The sequence below is a fragment of the Oryza sativa genome, chromosome 1 (genome assembly GCF_034140825.1).
Source record: "Oryza sativa Japonica Group chromosome 1, ASM3414082v1".
In the NCBI taxonomy this organism is placed as follows: Eukaryota; Viridiplantae; Streptophyta; class Magnoliopsida; order Poales; family Poaceae; genus Oryza; species Oryza sativa.
In genome coordinates, this window is record NC_089035.1 from 22,923,872 (window position 1) to 22,944,953 (window position 21,082).

A 21,082-nucleotide genomic window follows, 5' to 3' on the forward strand; every position below is an offset into this window, starting at 1 on the left:
TTTAGCACTTATGACGAATTGCTGCCGTGAGCCCCACTAAAGATGACAAGGAGGGAGATGCTGAATACTAACTCTGTTCTAAAATATGAGAGATTTTGGGTGGGTGTAACACGTTTTATTGTTATGAATCTGAACACTATGTCTAGATTTATAGTGCTAGAATATGTCACATCCACTTAAAATCTCTTATATTTTAGGATGAAGAGAGTACATATAGTGGAGATCAGAATTTTTCTTGTTTATTATTGTTATAGATGCAGAGGATCACCTGAAAGAACCCTGCAGCCGAATGATGCTCAAACCTGATGATGATCTCGTATTCACATCGAGCATCGGCAACAGGGCACAACGCATATGGATTGCTAGGAGAATTCAGTTTAGCGCACTGCTGCGCCTGAATCGAACACGTTGCATATGGGATCACTCCATAAGATACTGACAGAACAATGTAAATAACATTTCGCGAAAACAATCAAGCGCGAGACTGAAGCTGGAAGGAATTCAGGGGAGGCCCTGCACAAGCAGGAGTGGAGCATGGTTTAATTCAATTCTATAAAACACGCAAACTCTACCAATCCTCGACATATACCAAGAACTTTCGCTTTATTCCTCAAACTAGTAGAAGCACAGCTCAGAATAAAGTGAAAGTTCACGGGTCACTGTTCACCGGTCACTGCTCCAAAACCAGCACCCAGTTTACACAGCTTGGCATGACTAGAAACTGAAAGGCAAAGCCCATGAAAAAACGAGGATAATTTCCTGGCATCGGAACACATCCGGCATCATTCTGTTTGTAAGTTTGTAACAGGCCTGTAGAGTACTTGTTAGCTGTTACATGTTTGGATCAACCAAAATGAAGCACCCTCTTTTGCTTCAGTTACCTTTGTACAATTAGCTACCGGCAGAAGCAAATAAGACAGCGTTACACATGATCCAAATTTCAATCAGCTTAGTTAGAAAGATCAGAGAATGCTGCACAGTTTAGACATGACGGTCGATGGCTACTAATGGTAAAAGGGTTCAACACCAAGATTGCTACATTACCCGGACTCGCTTGCTGTTTGAATTCACAGCATCTCTCACCCCTTTAACTGTCACTGCATATGGTGCTGATGCTACTGGTAGTGAAGGGGACTTGTCCAGGAATCCATACCGCTCATTGCCGTTCCAATACAGAATTAGTCGATTGGTGCATGAGTGGGACCAACTGTCACCTGCATAGCAGCATTTTCATTATTACCATTCCTTACAAACGACGGTCCAATACAAGAAATAGTCGGCAAGTAACATGCTGCACAAAAGGAACATATCAAGGTTGTACGTGCATCTTATATATTTTTGTAGTCATTTTATTTACATTCCAGCGGGGGAATCTGTTTCGATTTTGTGACAAAATAAAAATGGCATGAAATTAGTAACATAATATTAATTCACCTGCATTATCATGGTTTTCAAAGTGAACTACAACCAGAAGGACCCCACAGCTTTGCTTGCTACAAGCAATAACTGGAATTGATATCCCAGGATAATAATTCATTAACTCTAAATAACAGAGTATCCCAAAACATGCCATCTACCCCATAAATTAAACTATCTTAGGTATAGTAGCCAAAACTTAGTAAGTGTTACAAACCAAGGTATAGCAGCCAAGCATAGTTTTACTCTCTTAGTAAGTATTACAAACCACATAACAGGGTAAGCATCCATCAGAGGCATAGCTATTAAGACCGGACCGGTGATCGAACCGCTAAGTGCTCGGTTCATTGGTTTATTGGTCTAACCGGTTAGACCACCGGTTTGATCCGGGTTAAATAGATAAATGACGCATCATAAAGACCAACAAATGTCATAGACCAACGGTGGAGTATTTGGGTGTTGCACGCGTGATCACGGGTTCGATTCCCAGCCTTCACTCTTTTTACCTCAATTTTCTCTTATATTATATACTCGAGCAATGGCTGACAAGCCCACGTGGGCAATCACCGGCTTATAACCGGCCAAAATCTAGAGAACTGGCCAGTTTACCAAAAAACCGCCCGGTTTGACCGGGTATTTACCAGTCCGATTGCGCAACGGTCTTTTAATCGAACCTGACTGCTAAGAGCGCTGGTTCCGGTTTATTCCGGTCGGACCGCCGGTCTGGTCCGGTTCTAATAACTATGATCAGAGGAAGATCACACACGGACAATTTGAGGTAAACCCATTAGTTGAAAGAGTAGGCTTGGCAGAGAGGAGACAGAAATCATTAGGAGCAACTGAATGTCTGGATATATGTGAGACAGAGAGACTTGGAGATTTGTTTATTCGATGCTAAATTCTTCTTAAACTGTCCGATAGCGTTTATAGGGCAGGTCCCCACCCATAACAACCTTAAATTAGTAGACAGTTACCAAATTTCCAACACAAATTGTACAGAGCTAGGTTACAATTGATTCAAAAGTAGAAATGTATTTGATAACTCTCGATTCTATTTCAATAATAAAATAGTATATTGTATACTGTATAGGTGATATCACATAGTCATAATTTGGGCTCTGCCATGATCAATGACATAGATATTTTGCTTTCTCTTGATTAAGGTGGTGATTTCCAGTCCTTGAGAGTTGAGAGTGAACATAGTGGCTCTTTTTCACCATCTCTTAATAATATAATGAGCAAATATCATCATAGGTAGATGGTAATTGTATTTCTAATACTCACCTAAAAAGGTCTGTAATATAAATTCCTAGTACTTATCTCTAATGCAACTCGATATAATTACTCCCTAATGAAGGCCAACCTAGCCACAGCCCATCAAATCAAAGCCCACAGCAGTAAGAACATCAAGTCAGGTTCTTTAATTTTAGTCACTAGTGATTATTAGGGAACAAAGAGAAAATGTAGGCATTTGATGGTGATTGCGAACTAAAAAGAGGGGTTATAATTTATGAATAGAAACTGACCTAGAGCAAGAGTTAACTGAAATGATCCTTCTGTGAATTTAGTAGTAACTTGGTTCAACAAGACAACCTGCTCAAACAAAATAAGATGATAAGTATGTTAACCTCATTGCGCAGGGTATCTCTACCTAAGGCAAAACCGTAATTAAGTCATTCCTGATTTATAGAGGAATGAGCAAAATGGGATAAAGAAATATGAATGGGGAGGATAGTGGAAGAAAGGATAGCATAAAGTAATTGTGTGGTTAGCAAATTATGAAATGGCCATGAGGGTAACTATTGTGGTTCCGAGCAGACCATGCCCCTAGTGGTCAATAGTTTATCTTCACCCATAAAGGCATTTGTTCCTTCTAATCTTTGATCTCCACTGATAAAATCCCATTTGAATCTCAATACAATGAAGAACAAGTCTTAGCACATTCCATTAACAAAATAAAATCGTGTTTGCTGCTGCTGAACAGAACTAATTTGATTTGTCTGAAGTTGAAATGTTACGTGCTTATAAAGCTACCTCAAATCTCGCTTTAGCAACTAGAATATCACTCTGGTTGAGTCTAGTAATCAATCAAGAAAAATGAAACCTAGTGTTTTTGTAGAAGTATAATGGCTTTGTGTTACCATATGAGTATATCCAAAATTACATCAATCAAGACGGATGACATAATGACAGCACATATATTGCAGATGTTGAATGAATATGCACAGATCTCCATTTTACGAAACTAACACCAACAGTGGTAGCTCCTGCTTCACTTGATCTAATAGGGTAGGCAGCTTACCGCCAAGTTATATGCCTTTGAAAGTTTCATCAACTTCAATGATAATCCACTAAGCACTCTAGTCCTTAGTGCCATATCATCAAAATCTTGCCGAAAGTGGAAAGTAACGCTGTCAATAATAACTATTCTTACCTGTCAAGGAGGAAGAAAAAATTATTGGCTTCAATTTCATAAATTGTGGTAGATTGTAAAAGCAATGGCATGGCATGAAACTACTGTGGGACAAAATTGCGTTAATGCAAAACATATTTATTTTGAAGAAATTAAGGTACAAACTTAAGGTGGTTATAAACTAATAATTCAAGACTAAATTGTTCAAGAAAATTACATCTTTATGCTCCCCAAGAAACTTTTCCAGATAGTTTATGACTGCAATTTGTTCAGTATAGCTGCATATTCGAAAGTAGTAGATGTCAGCCAGGAAACTCTCAGGCTTCAGTTTTTCTTGTCCGGCTGGAGCCTTGTCATGGCAGTGTGGAAAGTACTCCAGTATATCACTGATGCACCCTTCAGCAATTTGGTAGACACGTTCAACCATGAAACTTCCCTCTGTATCTGTTAAAATAAGCAGATACTCTTAAGACTTTATTGCTAAGACAAAAGATGATAAGTGCCTTAGTGTGAAACTATGTACCTATATAAACAGCTTTCCCACCAAGTCCACCATACTCCACTGGAATTTGAACATTGATTGCTAGTTGAATCCTGACAAAAGTTAGGTCTTTAGTAGTGAAATCTTCATCTGAATTTGCATTTAATATTGTGTACAACATACCCCAGTTGAGTTTTACCGACTCCTGGGACACCACCTGAATCAAACTAGATGTGTTGATTAGGCCAATCACTTCAGATTAAAAAAAGATGGGCATAACAATCAATGTCTACAAGAAAATAGGGGAAAACCAAAGGCTTATCAGATATTCAGTATCCACATAGGACATGGATCGTTATAATCAATACAATTCGTCGGAGGAATGGAAAATTAATGGCTTTATCAGGAGATAGTGAATCTCATCCCTTTGTTAGTAGAGACGTTAAAAGTAACTCACCAATCTCAGTAACCTCTTTACAGTGAATCCCTCCACCAAGGATGTTGTTGAGGTCAGCAGATCCAGTATTGATGTGCCTCCGTGATTGCTCATCAGATAGCATATCCCATGCATTTTGCACACCTGTAAATATCCGCACGAGTCAAAAGCAGTACAAATTATGGTCCATTGTTATGTCAAGGATCTCCGTGACATCAAACAAATTAGGACCTCACAGAATCAAACATGGGTTATTGATGATTGGGAAACAATAAAATGTTCCCACGGAGGCAAAGTATATGTGCACACCATATCGTCCTAGGGCATCATTTTACCTTACACAATAAGAAAGCATGGCACAGGGAAACCAAAGCACAGATAAATCTACCAAGAAAATTGCATCGGAGCGGACCGAGAGTAATTGTACCTTTGAGAACACTGCTGGTGCTAGGCCCATCTGCTCCCTTGGACTTGTTGGCGCCCACGGCAACCTTGAGGATTTCTTCAGCCTCATGTACCTCAATGCTCAAATCTGCAAAAACAACATGCCAAGAACAGTGGCTCATCCTCCAATAGACACACACGCACACGAGATGACCAAGCAATGTCTTAATAAGAGACATAAATATCACAGCTACGCGGCACGAGACTAGGAGCAAAGACACTGGTACCAATTCGAGCAAAAAAAGGGGGATCATCCATCGGAGCACGAACGCACTAGCTAATCATCCCTAAACCCTAACCCCCCGCAGGTGGGGGGTGATGGGTGGGGGGGCGTACCTCGGGCGAGGCGGGGAGGGGAGGCGGCGGAGAGCGCGGCGAGGGAGGAGTAGCCGGCGGCGAGGAGGTTGGCGCGGTGGGAGGTGGCGATGGGGAGGTCGGCGATCTCCATCGCCGGGATTGGGCGCCGAACTTGGGAGGTTGAGGATGGATGCTCCGCGCGGGCGGCGACTGGCGATGGTTTTTTTTTTTGAGAGAATGGCGAATCAGGACCGTTGGATAAGGGCAGAGTGATGAGGCACGTTGGATTTGTCCAATGATGATGATGAGCAAGGCTGTGTTCTTTTTGGAGTGGTCCCTCCCCTCCATTCGGAAAATGGAGCGATAGGTTAACACGTGATTAATTAAGTATTTACTATAAAAAATTTTAAAAATAGATTAATATGATTTTTTAAAGCAACTTTTCTATATAAACTATTTGCAAAACGTGTACTGTTTAGTAGTTTGAAAAACGTGCACATGGAAAACGAGGGGTGGGTTGGAACCCATGGAAAAGAACACAGTCTAAGATGTGTTGTGAATTATAGGGTAGATAGATAGATTGGTGAATTAAAGCAAGGTTAATAATACAGCCAACATGTTGGCTATAAAGTTCTTTGTAGTCTTCTCTTAGCTTACTCATATACTCCCTCCATTCCAAATTAATCTACATATAGTTTTTTTAGGTTATTTCTAAATGATCTATATATTTGTGTTCATTTATTAAGTCTATTCGTTATCTGTGCATTGGAGTAAATGGGCGTTGATGCATGCATCAATGCACACAAGTATTTATAACTCACATGCAATATCTTTATTTACTATTAGCTAGGGAATAGTGGGGATGGTGCATGCATCGAGTTTGTTACTAGATTAAATATAGTATGAGAGAGTCATTAGTTTTTTTTGGTCTTGGTGTCCCTATGAAATATGTAGATCAATTTAGAATGGAGGGAGTAATAGTTAGCTCTTTATAATTAATATAGGGCCCATTTATCTCTCTCACAGAGTTTCTTGGTTCTTGCGTTCAAGCCGGCTATAAGTTTACACACAGCTTATCCCCCTCTCCTCTCTTTTCTCCTCTACCTCAGCATTTAGCTAGCTTATAATATACTATTATAATTGCTCTTATAAGGTAGATAAAAAGCTAGCTTGGTGTTTTGCAAAATAAATAAACAAATAAAGAGCTAGGTTGGCGTGCGAGCTAGCCGGCCGGGTCGATCAGTGACGATATCCTTTTCCTTTGGGATACACACTACATGTAGATGTCTTTGGTTGATATCTCGTTCATTTCACATTGACTTTTGGTTTTAGCTAAATGCGTTTGTCCACTGACTCAATTATTTTCATGATATATGTTGCTAAGAACAGAGTTTATAGCCACAAGAGGAACTATAACATGGCTCCTTGTCTGTGCACATCCAAGAGAATGTAGAGGCCGTTTTTTCAATCTATTATGTAAAAAAAATATGGCTCCGGGATTCCGAGGGTCTTAGCTATTACTGTTGTCGAACAGCAACCACGTCACATCGAAGAACGTGGATATTGGTTAGGTGTATTTGGACAGTAAAGTAGTATATTAACTGGTAAAAAATTTTGGATCCCCCATTATATGGCCCTAGGGGGCTATTTATAATGCTAGTATAGGCTCATACCTCTAGGGTTAGGTTGTTATATGGGAATTTACATGGTTATCTTTATTATAGGGATATTACAGTGGGTATACATTGTCTTTTGTACCCATGGACCCTAGGGCGGCCTTTCTGGGCCGGCCCATTAGGTGGCGAAGGGCCTCCACGGTCCGCCAGGCCTCCCTGGCCCTCAGCCGAAGGCATTCTCTACTTAGGGCGACGGCTTCATGCTTTGCTTGAAGGCCTTCGCCCTTGGTAAGCTTTCGGTCGATCATCGAGCTTGGTGGTGAACCCGTTGACCTTCGTCGCTAGGCTTCGCCCGCGGCCCCATGACAAACCCCTTAGTCTTCACCCTTCTGGCTTCGCCCAAGGTCTTCGCCTGATGGACTTAGACGATTCTTGATAGCCCAGGTGGTTTCAGCGGGTTGGCCGAAGGTCCTCATGACATACCTTCAACAAGCCCCTCACGGGCAAGGGTGAGTAGGGAGCTTTGGCCAAGACCATGGACCATATAAGGTATGGCATGAGGCGCCCCCTTTCGGCCAATGTTCCTGCCGAAACTTACTTTTCACCTGCAAAAATTTAGCACTTGTAATCTGCCCCTTTCGCTTTGGGCGAAATATTTTTCTCTCTTTTTTTTTGTTTTGAACAGTTTTGGGCCATGGGTATCGTGTATATTCGGCCTTGTACTGTGCGGCCCGATCCGACAGGAATTTACTGTTTCGTATACCCCTGGTGACACTTGGTGAGTTTTGATTGGTTGTTAGTCGAACCGTCGTTTTGCCGGGCTATATATTCCCCCGGGTCACTTTCACTTTTTCACCGCTCGTTAGTTTTCACTGTGACTGTTTCCTTAGATTTCCTAAGCTATTACGCCCTTGTGCTTTTCGCTCTCGTAGCAGTCTCTTTCGCCACACTGAGCTTTCGCCTCTTTCCCTTCTTCTCAGCCTCTCGCCTTTCGCCACGGCTGTCGTGGCGCCTCGCAAACCTGCTCGTGCTAGGGCAACAGGCGAAGACCCTAGGAGCATCACCGACAACTGAACTTGCTACTTGGGCAAGTCATTGGTCGAAGATGCCGACTTGGCCGGGGATGGTCCTTGCCGGGGTAACTACTGAAGGTCAAGCTTCTTGGCCCGTTGATGACGAGGTCCAGAGACCAGGCGATGGGCGTACTGTGGTCTTCGCCGCTTTCTTCGACGCGGGTCTCCGACTACTGTGCGACGACTTCTTGGCCTCTGTTTTGGAGATCTATGAGGCGAGGCTGCCGCAATTAAGTCCTTCGGCCATTGCAAAGCTTTCCGTCTTCACGTGGATGTGCCGAACAAGCGGCTTCGCCCCCTCCGCAGAGCTTTTCGCTTTGCTTTTTACTGCCAGCGCTTCGACGAAGGACGTACACACGCCTGCCGGACCAAAGAAATCGGTGTTCGGCAGCGTGAATTTCAACCTCCGACCGGAGCGTTCGGATTCTTGGCCGGTTCCTGCATCCATGCCAAAATAGGATCAGTGTTGGATGCAGAAATGGGGCTCTACATCGACAACCCTTATACCGCCAAGTACTCCGACAACGCGGGCCGGCTCCGCTTTCGCTGTCTTCCCATCTCCATCAACTCCAAGCCGAGCATGGAGATCACTGGTCTCCTGGAGTCAAGACTCATCCTCCTTCGCAACGTCGTGTGCCGTCTCAGCACTCACGACTGTTGTGAGGAGTATTGCATGCTCCAGGTTTCTCCCCTTGCTCGAGACTGGGGGATCACCTTGAAGGAAGACGAAAAGCAGCATGGTCTCCCATGACTCGTTATCCACGATGGGGCAAACTGTGAGCTTTTCGCCACTAGCTTCGACTCTCCCCCTTCGTCAAACTGCGATCTCAAGTTTTCTTCTCGGTTTTGCAGTGCTTTCGCTGGAGGAGGCGGAGGCCGGTGCCAATAAGATAATTGGGATGGACGAGATGGAGGCTTTTTTGCGGCATTGAAGAAGACGAGATCATGGTGGGTAAGCTCGGGAAAGAACTCCGCGTGCCAGACACCGAGCTCCGTGTTGCGCACACTCTAGAGGACATGTCGAGCCGGGGAACACCCTTGCCAACTCAACAACATCCACCTCTTTAGCGCTGGCGACGACCGGCTAGCTACGCTGGACATGACCGAAGAGTCGTGCCTCATGTGCGTGCTCGACCTGCAGCTGGAGAAGATGGTCCTATTTGGCAAGCTTGACCTCGCGGTGCCATCTTTTTTTGTCTAGGAACAAGTTCTTCGGCGGCAGACGGTGGAGGATTAAGGAGAGGGAGGCACGATGGATGGGGACGAAGGAGGTCATCGGCGAGGGAGGAGCCTGGGGCTGACCAACAGGGAGGCAACAGTGGAGAGACGGGGATGGGGACAGAGATGACGGAAATCATGGAGTGGCACAATTCTAATTTAGAAGATTGCAGTGGCATCTACCCAGTTTCACTAATGAGGACATATCCAGTGAAAACGAGTTAAGTGTTGGAAACTCGTGAAAATCATACCTAAAAGTTTCGTAATTCATGAGAAAAATACTAGAGATAGCTGTAGATATGAAATACATTCTCACCAAATCTCAACTCAAAATTCAACTTCGTTTAAAAGAAACAAAAAAAGATTAATTTCGGGTGAATAGTGTCATGTTATTATTTACCTGAAATTTGTCAATGAAGTTGAGTTTAAACTTGAGATTTAGTGAGAATGTATTTCATATCTACACCTATCTATAGTATTTTTTTCATGAATTTACAAAATTTTTATATATGATTTTCACGAGTTTCCAACACTTAGCTTGTTTTCACCGGATATGTCCCCTTCACTAATAGTAATAATATTTTTTCAATATGGTATATTTGCAAAGACATGGATCAAATTAACCCAATTTTCCCCCGCACTCCTTCGTCTTGGTTTTTCCCGCCCACACGCACACCTCTCGCCAGGTAAAAAAAGAGCACGAAGGACCCCTTTTGAATGGAGGATTGAGTAGATAAAAAGGGCTACTTCGAAACTCTGGATTTTATATATATATATATATATATATATATATATATATATATATATATATATATATATATATATATATATATATATATATATATATATATATATATATATATATATATATATATATATATATATATATATATATATATATATATATATATATATATATATATATATATACACGATTTTAATAGAAATTTAAATGCTAACTAGAGGATTATAAAACACAGAAAAATACAAAAATAATTCTTTGACTGGACCGCAGGAAAAACATATGCTAGATGAGATAGATAGACTCATAGGAAATTTTCTAGATCTCATATTAAAAATCCTTCAAAACTTGTATAAATTAAGGCATTTCTTAGGAATTTCATAAGATTCAATAGTTTTGAACCCTTTATTCCAAAAGGCCATATAGAAAAAAAAATCTTATAAACTTACAATTCTATAAAATTCCTATGTTTTTGGTTCAAAACAAAATGGGACCTAATTTTTGGAGGATATTGGTACTTTCTAAATACTGCATATTTTAGTTCACATGAAAGAAAACAAAATGTTAGTGTAAACATGTGTACGGCTCGATTTCATAAGAAAATAAGCTAGGGATCAAACCTCTTGAAAACTATCCTTTTATTTGGTTTTTTTGCAAACTTTCCTTTTGTTTTTGATCCTATAGTACTACTGCCTACTAGGGTTGGCGCTAAAATAGGGATGAAAACACTAACATCCCTTCAGAAATAATTCCCCGTTGGTAGAGAATTGATCATATTTATTAATTTAAATATATAATGTCAATAACGATGCTAAAAGAGATTAAAAAAATATATATGTCAAGAATCGAAAATGATATAATTTATATGTAAACGATGCTCGGTCAGTTGGAAATTCATGTGACCATTTTCATCCCTAGGCCAAAAGGCAAACAATTGTTGGCGTGCATAAGTTAACAATAATATATAGATTTTATTTGAGATCATAATACTTTCTATATAGAAGAGGATTTGAAATCAAATAAACCTCTAAAGACTTTCCGTACAAAAAATCATAAAAACCTTCTGTAGAAATATTAAATGAGTTCAATGTAAACTACAAGTCACCAAGACTTCTTAGATAAACTTCCTAGTTTTTCTCTTCCCAATAATCAATTCTAAAAACCTGATACAATAAAACCCAAAACCTCTGCTAAAAATCCTACCAGAGCTAGCTTTCTAAAAACTACTCCCTCCATTCCAAATTGATCTACATATATATTTCATAGGTACACCAAAACCAAGAAAAGCAAATAACTCTCTCATCCTATATTTATTCTAGCAACAAACTCAATGCAGGCACCATTCCTACTATTTCCTAGCCAATAGCAAATCAAGATATTGCATGTGGGTTATAAATACTTGTGTGCATAGCTGCATGCATCAACGTACATTTACTCCAATGCATAAATAACGAATAGACTTAATAAATTAACACAAATATGTATATCATTTAGGAATAATTTCAGAAAAAACTATATGTAGATCAATTTGGAACGAAGGGAGAATTACATAATGGATATATGTAGATCAATTTGGAACGAAGGGAGAATTACATAATGGATGCCTTCAGAGCACCAATAAAAGCAAAACAGCACCATGAAGTTTTGAGTTTCCCGAGTAATAAGCCTTGTAACTCCATTAGGGATATGAAATTTCTACCGAAAGTAGAACCATTTGCTGTAAATTCTTTGTTTTGGGTATTGAACTGCTAGCGCGGAATGGATTTGTGAGAATAGCAGACAAAAAAACACAACTTGCTGTGTCCATCCAGACAACCGCCTTCCGACAATGCAATAGAAGTAGCAACACCATCAGAACTCAAAATTAGACTTGATAGATTTCACTATGATAATCATGATAAACCCTCATGCATCTATAGCTCCGACTGCTCCGAGCGAATAACCCTTCGAAGGTTTTCAGTGGTTAAGGGAGTCGGTTACCTGCAAGTCAGAACTACGTTTGTAAACTCTCAGAAAGAAACATCTGTAAGGTTTCATGAACAATAATAATGTAAATAGCATGCTTGCAGTATAAATGCATGACTGTGTTTTCTTGGACAAAACATATGTGCAGATTTTGCTGGAAGTGTTGTAACACCATTTTTACATTTTTTTATAAAACGGACGGGTTCAGGGGCACAATGTGATCTCCAATTCTCCATATATTCTTTTGAACTAAATGCCAGCATGCTGCAATGGAATTCAATAACCTACACCATAATTTGTAAACTTGAACAAAATCTTAAAACTCGAATACATGATTTGCATCAGACCAACCAGCCACTTGCATATAAACATGTGTAGTGTACAATCATCTGCAGAAGATCATACGATTAACGCGCCTAATAAATCTTCCAAACAGAAAGCTAGCGTGAGCACATTTCATTGACAGCTAAAGGCAATACTAGTTTTGCCAACCACCCAGGTAACACAACAGCAGCAGAAACGCATTATTGTGAAGTTACATTTACTGCTACCACAGATCTTTGGGAGAAAAAAAAAGGCAACAGTTCTTTACACATAATGTAAAATTGTTCACGACCTATTAATTTGGAAAAGCAGATGAAGCACACAGAAATATGTATCAAGAAAGTTACAAATAAGTGGGCCAACACCAGCAAAAATGAATTTTGGAGAAGCCACATTTACTACCATTGCATATATTTGAGAAAGATAGAAAACAACGGTTCTTTTAGAATTGATCGCAAGTTATTAATATGGAAAATTGGATTAATCACACAGAAATATGTATTGAAGAGAAGTTACAAGCCAGCAGGGGGGCAAGTACTTTGGTTGGTTCTAGTTGTTGCTGGAGATAACTGAACCCAAACAAATTCTTCCATGTAGCTGACATTTTGATCACAGGACCCTTTACATGTGTAAACAATTATTGTTGCCCAATCAAGTGAGTCTGGTTCATTTTCAACATGGAAGTAATGGAGCAGTTGTGGCATTATCTGCATACAAAAGGAAATAGCGATGAAACCATGGAAGGATGTAACCAACAACACAAACTGTATGAGAGTATGCCAATCAGTGAAATCTATTTAAAACAGTCCATTCGGCTACAAGGTTGCCTTTCCTAAGACTTAATATGGTCAGTAATTAGCTGAAACACGACCACGCTAGAATGTCCACATGGTATAGAAACGATGTTGTAACTTGCTGATATAATTGCATTATGGTAGTGTTCACAATTATGTGATTAATTCATTTACTAGTGGCATGTACGATGTGCTTAAATCACAGTATATGTTAAGAGCTCCTTAGCGTTATCTTATGTAAATTGATTTCAAACATACATGCATACAGCTAAATACCTGATAACATTTGTAATTGAAACACGCATCAGTAAATAACAGAAATTTGCCAGTTTGCAATGGAGAGGCCTCTGCAAATCAGCAACTTAACAATACCAATGAGAATATGCGATAAATGGTGGGACAATGATATCATAGGTTTGCAAATTCAATATTCTCTTGGTGGCTAAAAGTAAACTGTAATCTTAACTCTATGAATTACATAGAAGATAACACTGTTCTAACCAAAAGTTGTGAATACCATTTACTCTGGTTACTATAGAGACCAGACCACACAAGACTAGGTTCGCAAGGTTTGCTGTGACCCATCAAATATGACCTAACCCTGCAGCTGGATACAGGTTGGGTGGCTAGGAGCAACAAGCTAACAGAAGTATTTCAGAGTATGCAGTTTTCATGACAGGATGGATGCAAATGCTCTTCCTAAAATGTAGGTCCATAAAAACATGCATCTACAAGTCTTTTCTGTTTTTTTAGAGAGAGAAGTCTTTTATATTTTTTCCTGTTGGTCAACTAGTAAAATCAATAGCCTAAGATATGAAACCTGTCCAACCTGAAATTCATAGCAAAGTGGACCATTACAGTATATACAAGATGGCTTAGCTGCATTGGTTAGAGACCCAGAATATACTACCCAAAGTGGTTTTGCAGTTGATTCCCTGCAGTATCTGCATAACGAAGTAATCAAAATTATGCTTAAGATAAGTTGTCTGCGAAGTACAGACATGCAAGAGAGGTGGGGAACTGAATATGATTATTTCAAGTTTACCATATGCTACTGATGGCACATTTCACTGCATAAAGACACAAACTACAACTGGAGTTACAAATGTGCTGAAGTGCAAACATGCTAGGTTCCAGGCTTCCAGCTAATTGGTTATTAAACACAGAAGTTTCCCACAGTACAATAAAACATCGCTAGTTGATTTTGTTTTCCAAGTTGATATACCTTCCCGTCAACTGACCTCCCAAACCACATTAAACGGTCCCAGTGGAACTGACAACTTAAGCCTTTAAAATTTCAAGAAACATAATGCTGAACTCAGAAACCCATATAGTATTGAAGCCCATGCAACCACAAAATTAAACAAAGCATCTATTCAACTTTAAAAGGTAAATGAAGTTCCAATAAGAGTTGTGGCAAGGCACTACCGCACTAGGACTTTGCTGTAGTTTCTTAATTCAGAATTGAAAACACTGACAAAGTAAAGACACTATTCCAAAAAGTGATAACAATTAACAACCCAAAGTAAGGCATCCAAAATCACCTCAAAACTTGATCCTGTTCTCTTGAGATGCGTTCTAGAAAAGATGCCCAGCATCTATTGTCATCATCAACCTGCAACACAAAAAAAAAAAGTAATAAATAACACTCTAGAAGTGCATTAGCAAACATATGGCAAAGCATAACAGGAAAACAAAAACCTCAAACTGATCCATCAATGATGCCGTCATGTCATCCTCTTCACTTTGGCCTTGTTCCATCAACAATTCTGATCTATTCTCACAACTAGCAAAACAAGAAACCTTTTCGGTTTCATCAACCACCATGTATTCAGGCCATATATTGCCAGCAAATACTGCAAATAGTTAGAACAACAAATTAGATGGAGAAATGTTTATTTTATGAAACATGGAGGAACAATTAAGAGATAAATGGGCAATTACCTTTTCCTGCATCTGGCATAATAGCAGAAGCATTATGTGAGCCAGATATTTGATGGCACTCATTCTTGTGCTTTGCACGCCAATGCAATTCCTGAGGAAGGATATTACCGAGTGATTAATCCAAAACAGTGATATCTGAAAACTCTAGCAGCGCAAACAAACTGATTAAACTGAAAATACAATATAATTGCCTGGTTAGTTGATACCTGATGCTTCTTTGAACAGTAACTGGATTTCCTACAACGACTACAAACTTTTTCCCCTTTCCATGTGCCACACCAACAACAAAACCAAGTTTGGGATCCTAATAGAAACATTTGAAGACAAAAAGCATAAGTTTGTGTTCATGATTTATACACAGCATGCATAATGGATTATTTAAGCAATATATCATATCAAAGCAAAGTGTTTCCTGGACGTAAAGCTGTCCATAAAATTATCAAAAGCATAGTGTTTTCAAGAGGAAATGTGAGAATAAAAAGTGCATTTTCTACACAACTTTAAAAGATTGTTTCAACAAGCTTGTGAAAGTTTCACAAAATAGACGGTGATAATTCCTGGAATTCAGCTTATGATTAACGCACAAAATTCATCTGACCTTCCTTTATCGAACAACCATTTATGCAATAACAAATACTACCTCCATACATATATGTATGACGTTGGCTAGTATAAATTTGAACTAGTTTCCTCTAAAAATTTGAACTAGCCAACGTCATATAAAAAAAACTGGAGGGAGTAATATAGAACAGTGACAAGGGGTATTCTTGTGAGCATGTCCCAAAATTGCCATACAGAGGACACCACACTGCAAGCACCAAACAAGCAGAAAGTATATCAAACAAGACTACCTTCTGCACATTGTGATCCGATGGATCCAATACAACCCTCAGGCTCTTTCAATGAATAATATGAATTAATTTGGGGAAGTTGGCACCGGAAAACTCTAACACTGCAACAGCTCACCAGAAGAGGTTAACAGAATATACCCAAAAAGAATTGGGTGAGAACACTGTGTAGAAGAACAACAAAAATATTATGCCAGCTTCACCTTCTTCTAGGATTACCTGCCCTATCCTTCCCCTGCTCATGCTGATCTAGTAGTAAGCATGCCATGGATGGGCACATGAACACAAATAATGTGCGGTGATAGGCTGTCTCCTTGCACTGAATTGGTGCATAAACCTGCATATAAATGATTGTTAACAAATTGATGGCTTATATGCATAAACCTGCATATAAACCTGCAGTTTGTCATATAAATGAAAGACAACCTGGAGAACAAAACGTAGTGGTTCGCCACAGAAGTCACAGCACCTGGACTTGCCAGATGGCAAATTAACAGGATCAAGCCAGGCCTGAAGAAAGCAATAGATTTTTCACTTAAGAAAGTTCAAAATGGCGTTCTAAGAACACATATAACGCAGACTGTACCGTTGTACGTACCGGAACACCGCCAGCTTTATTGGGGAAGTGTTGAGGGAGAAGAAGATGCCAGTCCTCTGGTCCCTCTGGCTCCTCTATGAACCCTAAGGTTACTTGAGGATCCATGTCCTCATCATCCTCGTCATCTACGTAGTCATTCTTGAATACAGCGACAAGGTTTGTTTCCTTATTGGGGTTGATCTGAAGGCTCTGAAGCTTGTCAGTGTCAGGTTCCATATTTCACAGCAATTGCCTGCAAGGAAATGGATGCAGGAGGGGATGAGTGTCACCAATCCAGCTGAATAGAAAAGGCAAAACATTTCGCTCCAACAGGTGCAAAAGGGTGCGAACACAGAGCATGAGGGTTTAGTTCAGCAACCAAAAAAAAGAAGGGAAATTAGGATATGAGCATTTCATGTTGGAGTGAGGTATAATTCTTCCTAACTATCTTTACTATTTCCTCCTTTTCACAATGTAAGTCATTCTATCTATCTAGATTCATTAACATCAATATGAATGTGGGAAATGCTAAAATGACTTACATTGTGAAACGGAGGGAGTAATTATTAAAGTGAAGTCGGAAGTTCAGATTTCAGCATTTTACATACAGCATGCATCCGTATCAATCAATCAAACAATATATCTAATGCTGGCCGTGATGGGCAGTATTGATTAGACCACGTGTCACACTGTCACCTCTCACTTTTCCGCGTTCAACTTTGACCGTCCATCTTATTTAAACATTTTTTGAAAAAATTTTAAAAATATAAGTCACAAGTAAAAACATCCTTCGGAAATAGATTAGATAATATTTGGTAGATGACAAATATTAAAAAGAAATAATATTTCATTGAAAAAAGGGAAGCTTATATGATTTTGGACTGATGAGATGGCGCTGACATCAGCGATGACATCATCGCCGGCGACGACTTCGAAGGGCGGTGCTCCGGTGAGAGGCGACAGCATCGGGAGAGAGAGAGAGAGAGAGGAGGCGACGGCGAACTCACCAATGGCGGCGGAGACGAGAAACGGCGACGGGAAACGGCCGGCGCGAGGTACTGTCCACGGTGGAACGACTTTCCGGCGACGAGCGGCGACAACGGAGGGGTGGCCGGGCTTCGTCTTGATGCTGCAATGCCGAAGGAGGAAACAGTGACGACCAGTGAAGACGACAACGGCGGCGCGACGGCGCACAGCGGCTGGAGATCAAAACACATTGGCAACCCACTGGTTCACGGCGAGGACGGCTTCCGGCGATCTTCGGCGAATGAAACGTGGAGGCCGGTCTTCCTCTCTTTGCTGCGGTCCTGTTGGTGGCGACAGCGCTGACAGAAGATGGCGGAGCCGACGGCTACAGCTGGCTGGAGCGGCGGCCGGAGGTGGAGAGAGAAGGCGGCTACGGGGAGAGGCGGCTAGGGCATGGGAGCTCGAGCTACGGGTTGGAAACGAGAGAGGAGGGCTTGGGAAGAGGGAGAGATCGGCTCGGGAACGGATGGATTCGGTGAAGGAAAATTAGGCCGAAATCCGCGGGATTGAGCTTAGATTTGATGGGCTTTATTGGGAAACGTAGAGGAGATCAAGGGAAATCCGTTCCCGGAGGCCGGATTTGGTGGGAAGGTGGCGGCGGCACAGTGCACGGGCACGGGAGCTCGGGTCCTGGCTGGAGGTTGAAGATGAACTAGAGGTGGCCAAACGGGCGGCACGGCCCGGCCCGGCACGGGCATGGTTCCGGCACGGCCCGTTTCGGCACGGCCCGTTAGGCACGGCTGATGAAACGGGCCGTGCCGTGCCGACCCACGTGCCGAGCCGCCGGCCCAAGCACGGCCCGTGGATGGCCGGGCCGTGCCCGTGCCGGCACGGCACGCCCGCGGCCCACGGGCCGTTCGGGCCACGGGCCGTGCACAGTGTTTTTTTTTTTTAAAAAAAAGGAAAGGAAATGTATAAGGAAAAAAAAATTAAAAATGGAAATAAAATGTTTAAAAAAAAGTAATGATTTACTAATGTTAAAAAATGAAAAAATGGTATTTAAAAAATGGAAATAAAAGTTTTTTAAAAAAGTAATGATTTGGTAATGTTAAAAAAAAAGAAAAAATGGTATTTTTTTGTTGTGTTGAAAAATTTAAAAATATAGATTGTGATTCATTATTTTGAAATAATTTAAAGGTAAATCCACACTTGCGAAAATATTGCAAAAGAATTTGTTAAAAATAGTAATGACCTTTATTAATGTTTATATCATTACAGGATACAATGATACATGCTGCCTCGTTAAAAACTTTGTCATGTAAAAACTCATAGGGGAAAATGAGAAAACCATGACAAAGAAAAGAGTACAGCTCAAAGGTCAGAACTTACTTCTAACAAAATTCTACTGGGGTTGGTCTGGATCCAGGTAGAGTTGCTCGAAGTGGGCGGCCAATTCTTGGTTGTCCGCAGTGTATTGGGCATGTTGTCGAGCAAGCTCCCAGTCTTTAACGCTTAGTAGCATTTCGACGTGGTCGCTGCGCAGAGTCGTCCTCCGGTCTTCGATGATTCGGCCGCATAGACTGAAGGCCGATTCGGAGGACACCGTCGACACGGGCACCGTCAACACATCCCGTGCTAGTTTTGAAAGCACAGGATATGTTATCTTGTGGTCATTCCACCACCCGAGGACGTTGAAATCTTGTGCTTCGTGGTGGATGGCGTCGCTGTCCAAATAACCGGACAACTCTTCGGCCACAACATGCGAAGAGGCGTCTCCACTTGTAGCCGACGAACTGCCACCACCTTGGATTGAACTTGAAGACGATCCACCCCAAATCCTACCCCACTGTATCTTCTTCTTACCTGTAGTGGGGATAGGAGGGGGTCTCCGCTGGCGAACTTCCTGAAACTTTACTTCATATCTTCCAAAAACCTCATATAATTTACGTCTAACCTCAGTATAAAAAGAACTATAATCTACACCTATAGTATCTCCAACAAGTGATAAAATAGCAGACAATCCCCTTAATTTACACCTAGGATCTAAAATAAAAGCAAGAGCATACAACATAGGTATATTTTTCCAATATTTCAAATATTTTTGTTTCATGTGAAAGACAGGTTCAGTTAGAACGTCATCATTTTCGTATTCTTTAAATAAAGTAGCAATTTCAAGAAGGTTGTGCAAAATTATATTAGCAGTTGGATAATAAACATGTGACAAAGTTAGAGTACAATCATAAAAAGTTTCTAGAAATTGGTAAAATTTTTGTACAATTGCCCAAACATGCTCGTTCAGTACTGAAGACCCGTCACTGTTTCTTGGGCCACCACGTGACTGAACAAAATCAGAAAGTAAACTACTATAAGGTAAAACAACTTTTAACATTAAATACGTTGCATTCCACCGATGCTCTGCATCGGTGGCAAACTTACGAGCTTCCACACCGGCCGCATTGCAAAACCTCTTCCATGCAGCAATCCGCGGGTTAGAAGCAGTTAACCACGCGATTGCTTGACGAACAGCATCGATGTGGTCACCTACCCTCTTCATGCCAGTCTTAACAATCAAATTAATTATATGACATGCACAACGCTGATGGAGTAGAAAAGATTGAGCATACACACAAAATAAAGGTTGCAATATTTCAATAGCTCTAGAATTAGCAGATGCATTATCTAGGGTGACAGCAAATATTTTATCAGCAAGATTAAATTCATTAATTACTTCCCTAATTCTTTCAGCTATGTTTTCTCCTGTATGTGAGACATCTATTAACCTAAGCCCTAAAACTCTCTTTTGTAATTGCCAATCATCATCAACAAAATGAACAACTACGCTAAGATAATCCTCTCTAGCTCTACTACTCCATATATCTGAAGTAACACAAACAGAGAAAGTACATGTACTAAACAGTTCCTTAAGTGCAGTTGCTTCCTTGTGATAAACATTCTCTAAATCTCTAGTTGATGTTTGCCTACTCACAGCTTTAAACCTAGGGTTATGAGATTGCTGAATGTAATGTTCAAAAGCAGGGGACTCCCCAAAGTTCAGGGGTAAATCTTGCCTGGCGATTAACCGGACAAGAGATTCCCGAGCAACCATGGGATCGTACTCCCAACTGCGTACCGTACCGTCTGGGTTTACCATAAGTTGCTGCTGCCGGAGTTGTATTCCTTGCTTCTTGGCACACGACTCCGCATGGCGCTTGAGGTGACCTGTACCACCAGAAGAACGAGCAGATAAAATTTGCCTACATATTCTACAACGGGCTTTCGATACCTCCCTTCCGTCGGGGCATGTTTCCTTTATCTCGTCGAAGCTTTGCCACACACCGGAGGTTCTCGATCTCTTCGAGCCGGTGTGTGTCGAAACACTTCCGCTCGCGGTTCCGGAAAATCCTTCCGAAGCTGTCTCCGCCTGAACCGGTACCTCCTCAACGACAGCCGTATGAACCGGTACCTCCTCCACAGATGGTGGAGTTGGAGCCGATCCGGAGGTACCGTCAAACCCCGACATGTAGTTGG

The 21,082-nt window shown here is 41.0% G+C and overlaps 2 protein-coding genes across 3 annotated transcripts; both read right to left on the reverse strand.

Annotated features, from left to right (window-relative positions):
- Positions 1-738: 738 nt before the first annotated feature.
- LOC4323853 (DNA repair protein RAD51 homolog 3) lies at positions 739-5,686 on the reverse strand. Of its 2 annotated transcripts, none has more exons than XM_015770924.3 (9): positions 5,527-5,686; positions 5,174-5,278; positions 4,768-4,890; positions 4,494-4,527; positions 4,353-4,423; positions 4,047-4,273; positions 3,719-3,850; positions 2,943-3,009; positions 739-1,214 (listed from the first exon to the last, which is right to left on the reverse strand). In XM_015770924.3, the coding sequence occupies exons 1-9, from the start codon at positions 5,636-5,638 to the stop codon at positions 1,036-1,038; spliced, it is 1,050 nt and encodes a 349-aa protein (XP_015626410.1). In that variant the 5' UTR covers positions 5,639-5,686; the 3' UTR covers positions 739-1,035. The 2 variants fall into 2 exon arrangements, with proteins under 2 accessions (XP_015626410.1, XP_015626418.1); XM_015770932.2 differs by having other exon boundaries at positions 4,494-4,537.
- Positions 5,687-12,891: 7,205 nt separating this feature from the next.
- LOC4323854 (uncharacterized) lies at positions 12,892-16,696 on the reverse strand. Its single transcript, XM_066306898.1, has 9 exons — positions 16,610-16,696; positions 16,438-16,521; positions 16,015-16,348; positions 15,370-15,467; positions 15,164-15,254; positions 14,921-15,075; positions 14,764-14,834; positions 14,049-14,163; positions 12,892-13,132 (listed from the first exon to the last, which is right to left on the reverse strand). Exons 5-9 carry the CDS (start codon positions 15,180-15,182, stop codon positions 12,938-12,940), a joined length of 555 nt encoding a protein of 184 aa, XP_066162995.1. The 5' UTR covers positions 15,183-15,254; positions 15,370-15,467; positions 16,015-16,348; positions 16,438-16,521; positions 16,610-16,696; the 3' UTR covers positions 12,892-12,937.
- Between the last annotated feature and the right edge of the window lie 4,386 nt (positions 16,697-21,082).

Coding starts and splice junctions, on each gene's coding strand:
- LOC4323854 (XM_066306898.1), bottom strand. Junction 14,164..14,763: donor GAACAGGATCAAGTTTTGAG/GTGATTTTGGAT, acceptor TTCGTTATGCAG/ATACTGCAGGGAATCAACTG. Junction 13,133..14,048: donor CACTTTGCTATGAATTTCAG/GTTGGACAGGTT, acceptor TTTTGTATGCAG/ATAATGCCACAACTGCTCCA.
- LOC4323853 (XM_015770924.3), bottom strand. CDS start 5,638: ATGGAGATCGCCGACCTCCCCATCGCCACCTCCCACCGCGCCAACCTC. Junction 4,528..4,767: donor TAAAGAGGTTACTGAGATTG/GTGAGTTACTTT, acceptor AGTTTGATTCAG/GTGGTGTCCCAGGAGTCGGT. Junction 4,424..4,493: donor GTCGGTAAAACTCAACTGGG/GTATGTTGTACA, acceptor AACTTTTGTCAG/GATTCAACTAGCAATCAATG.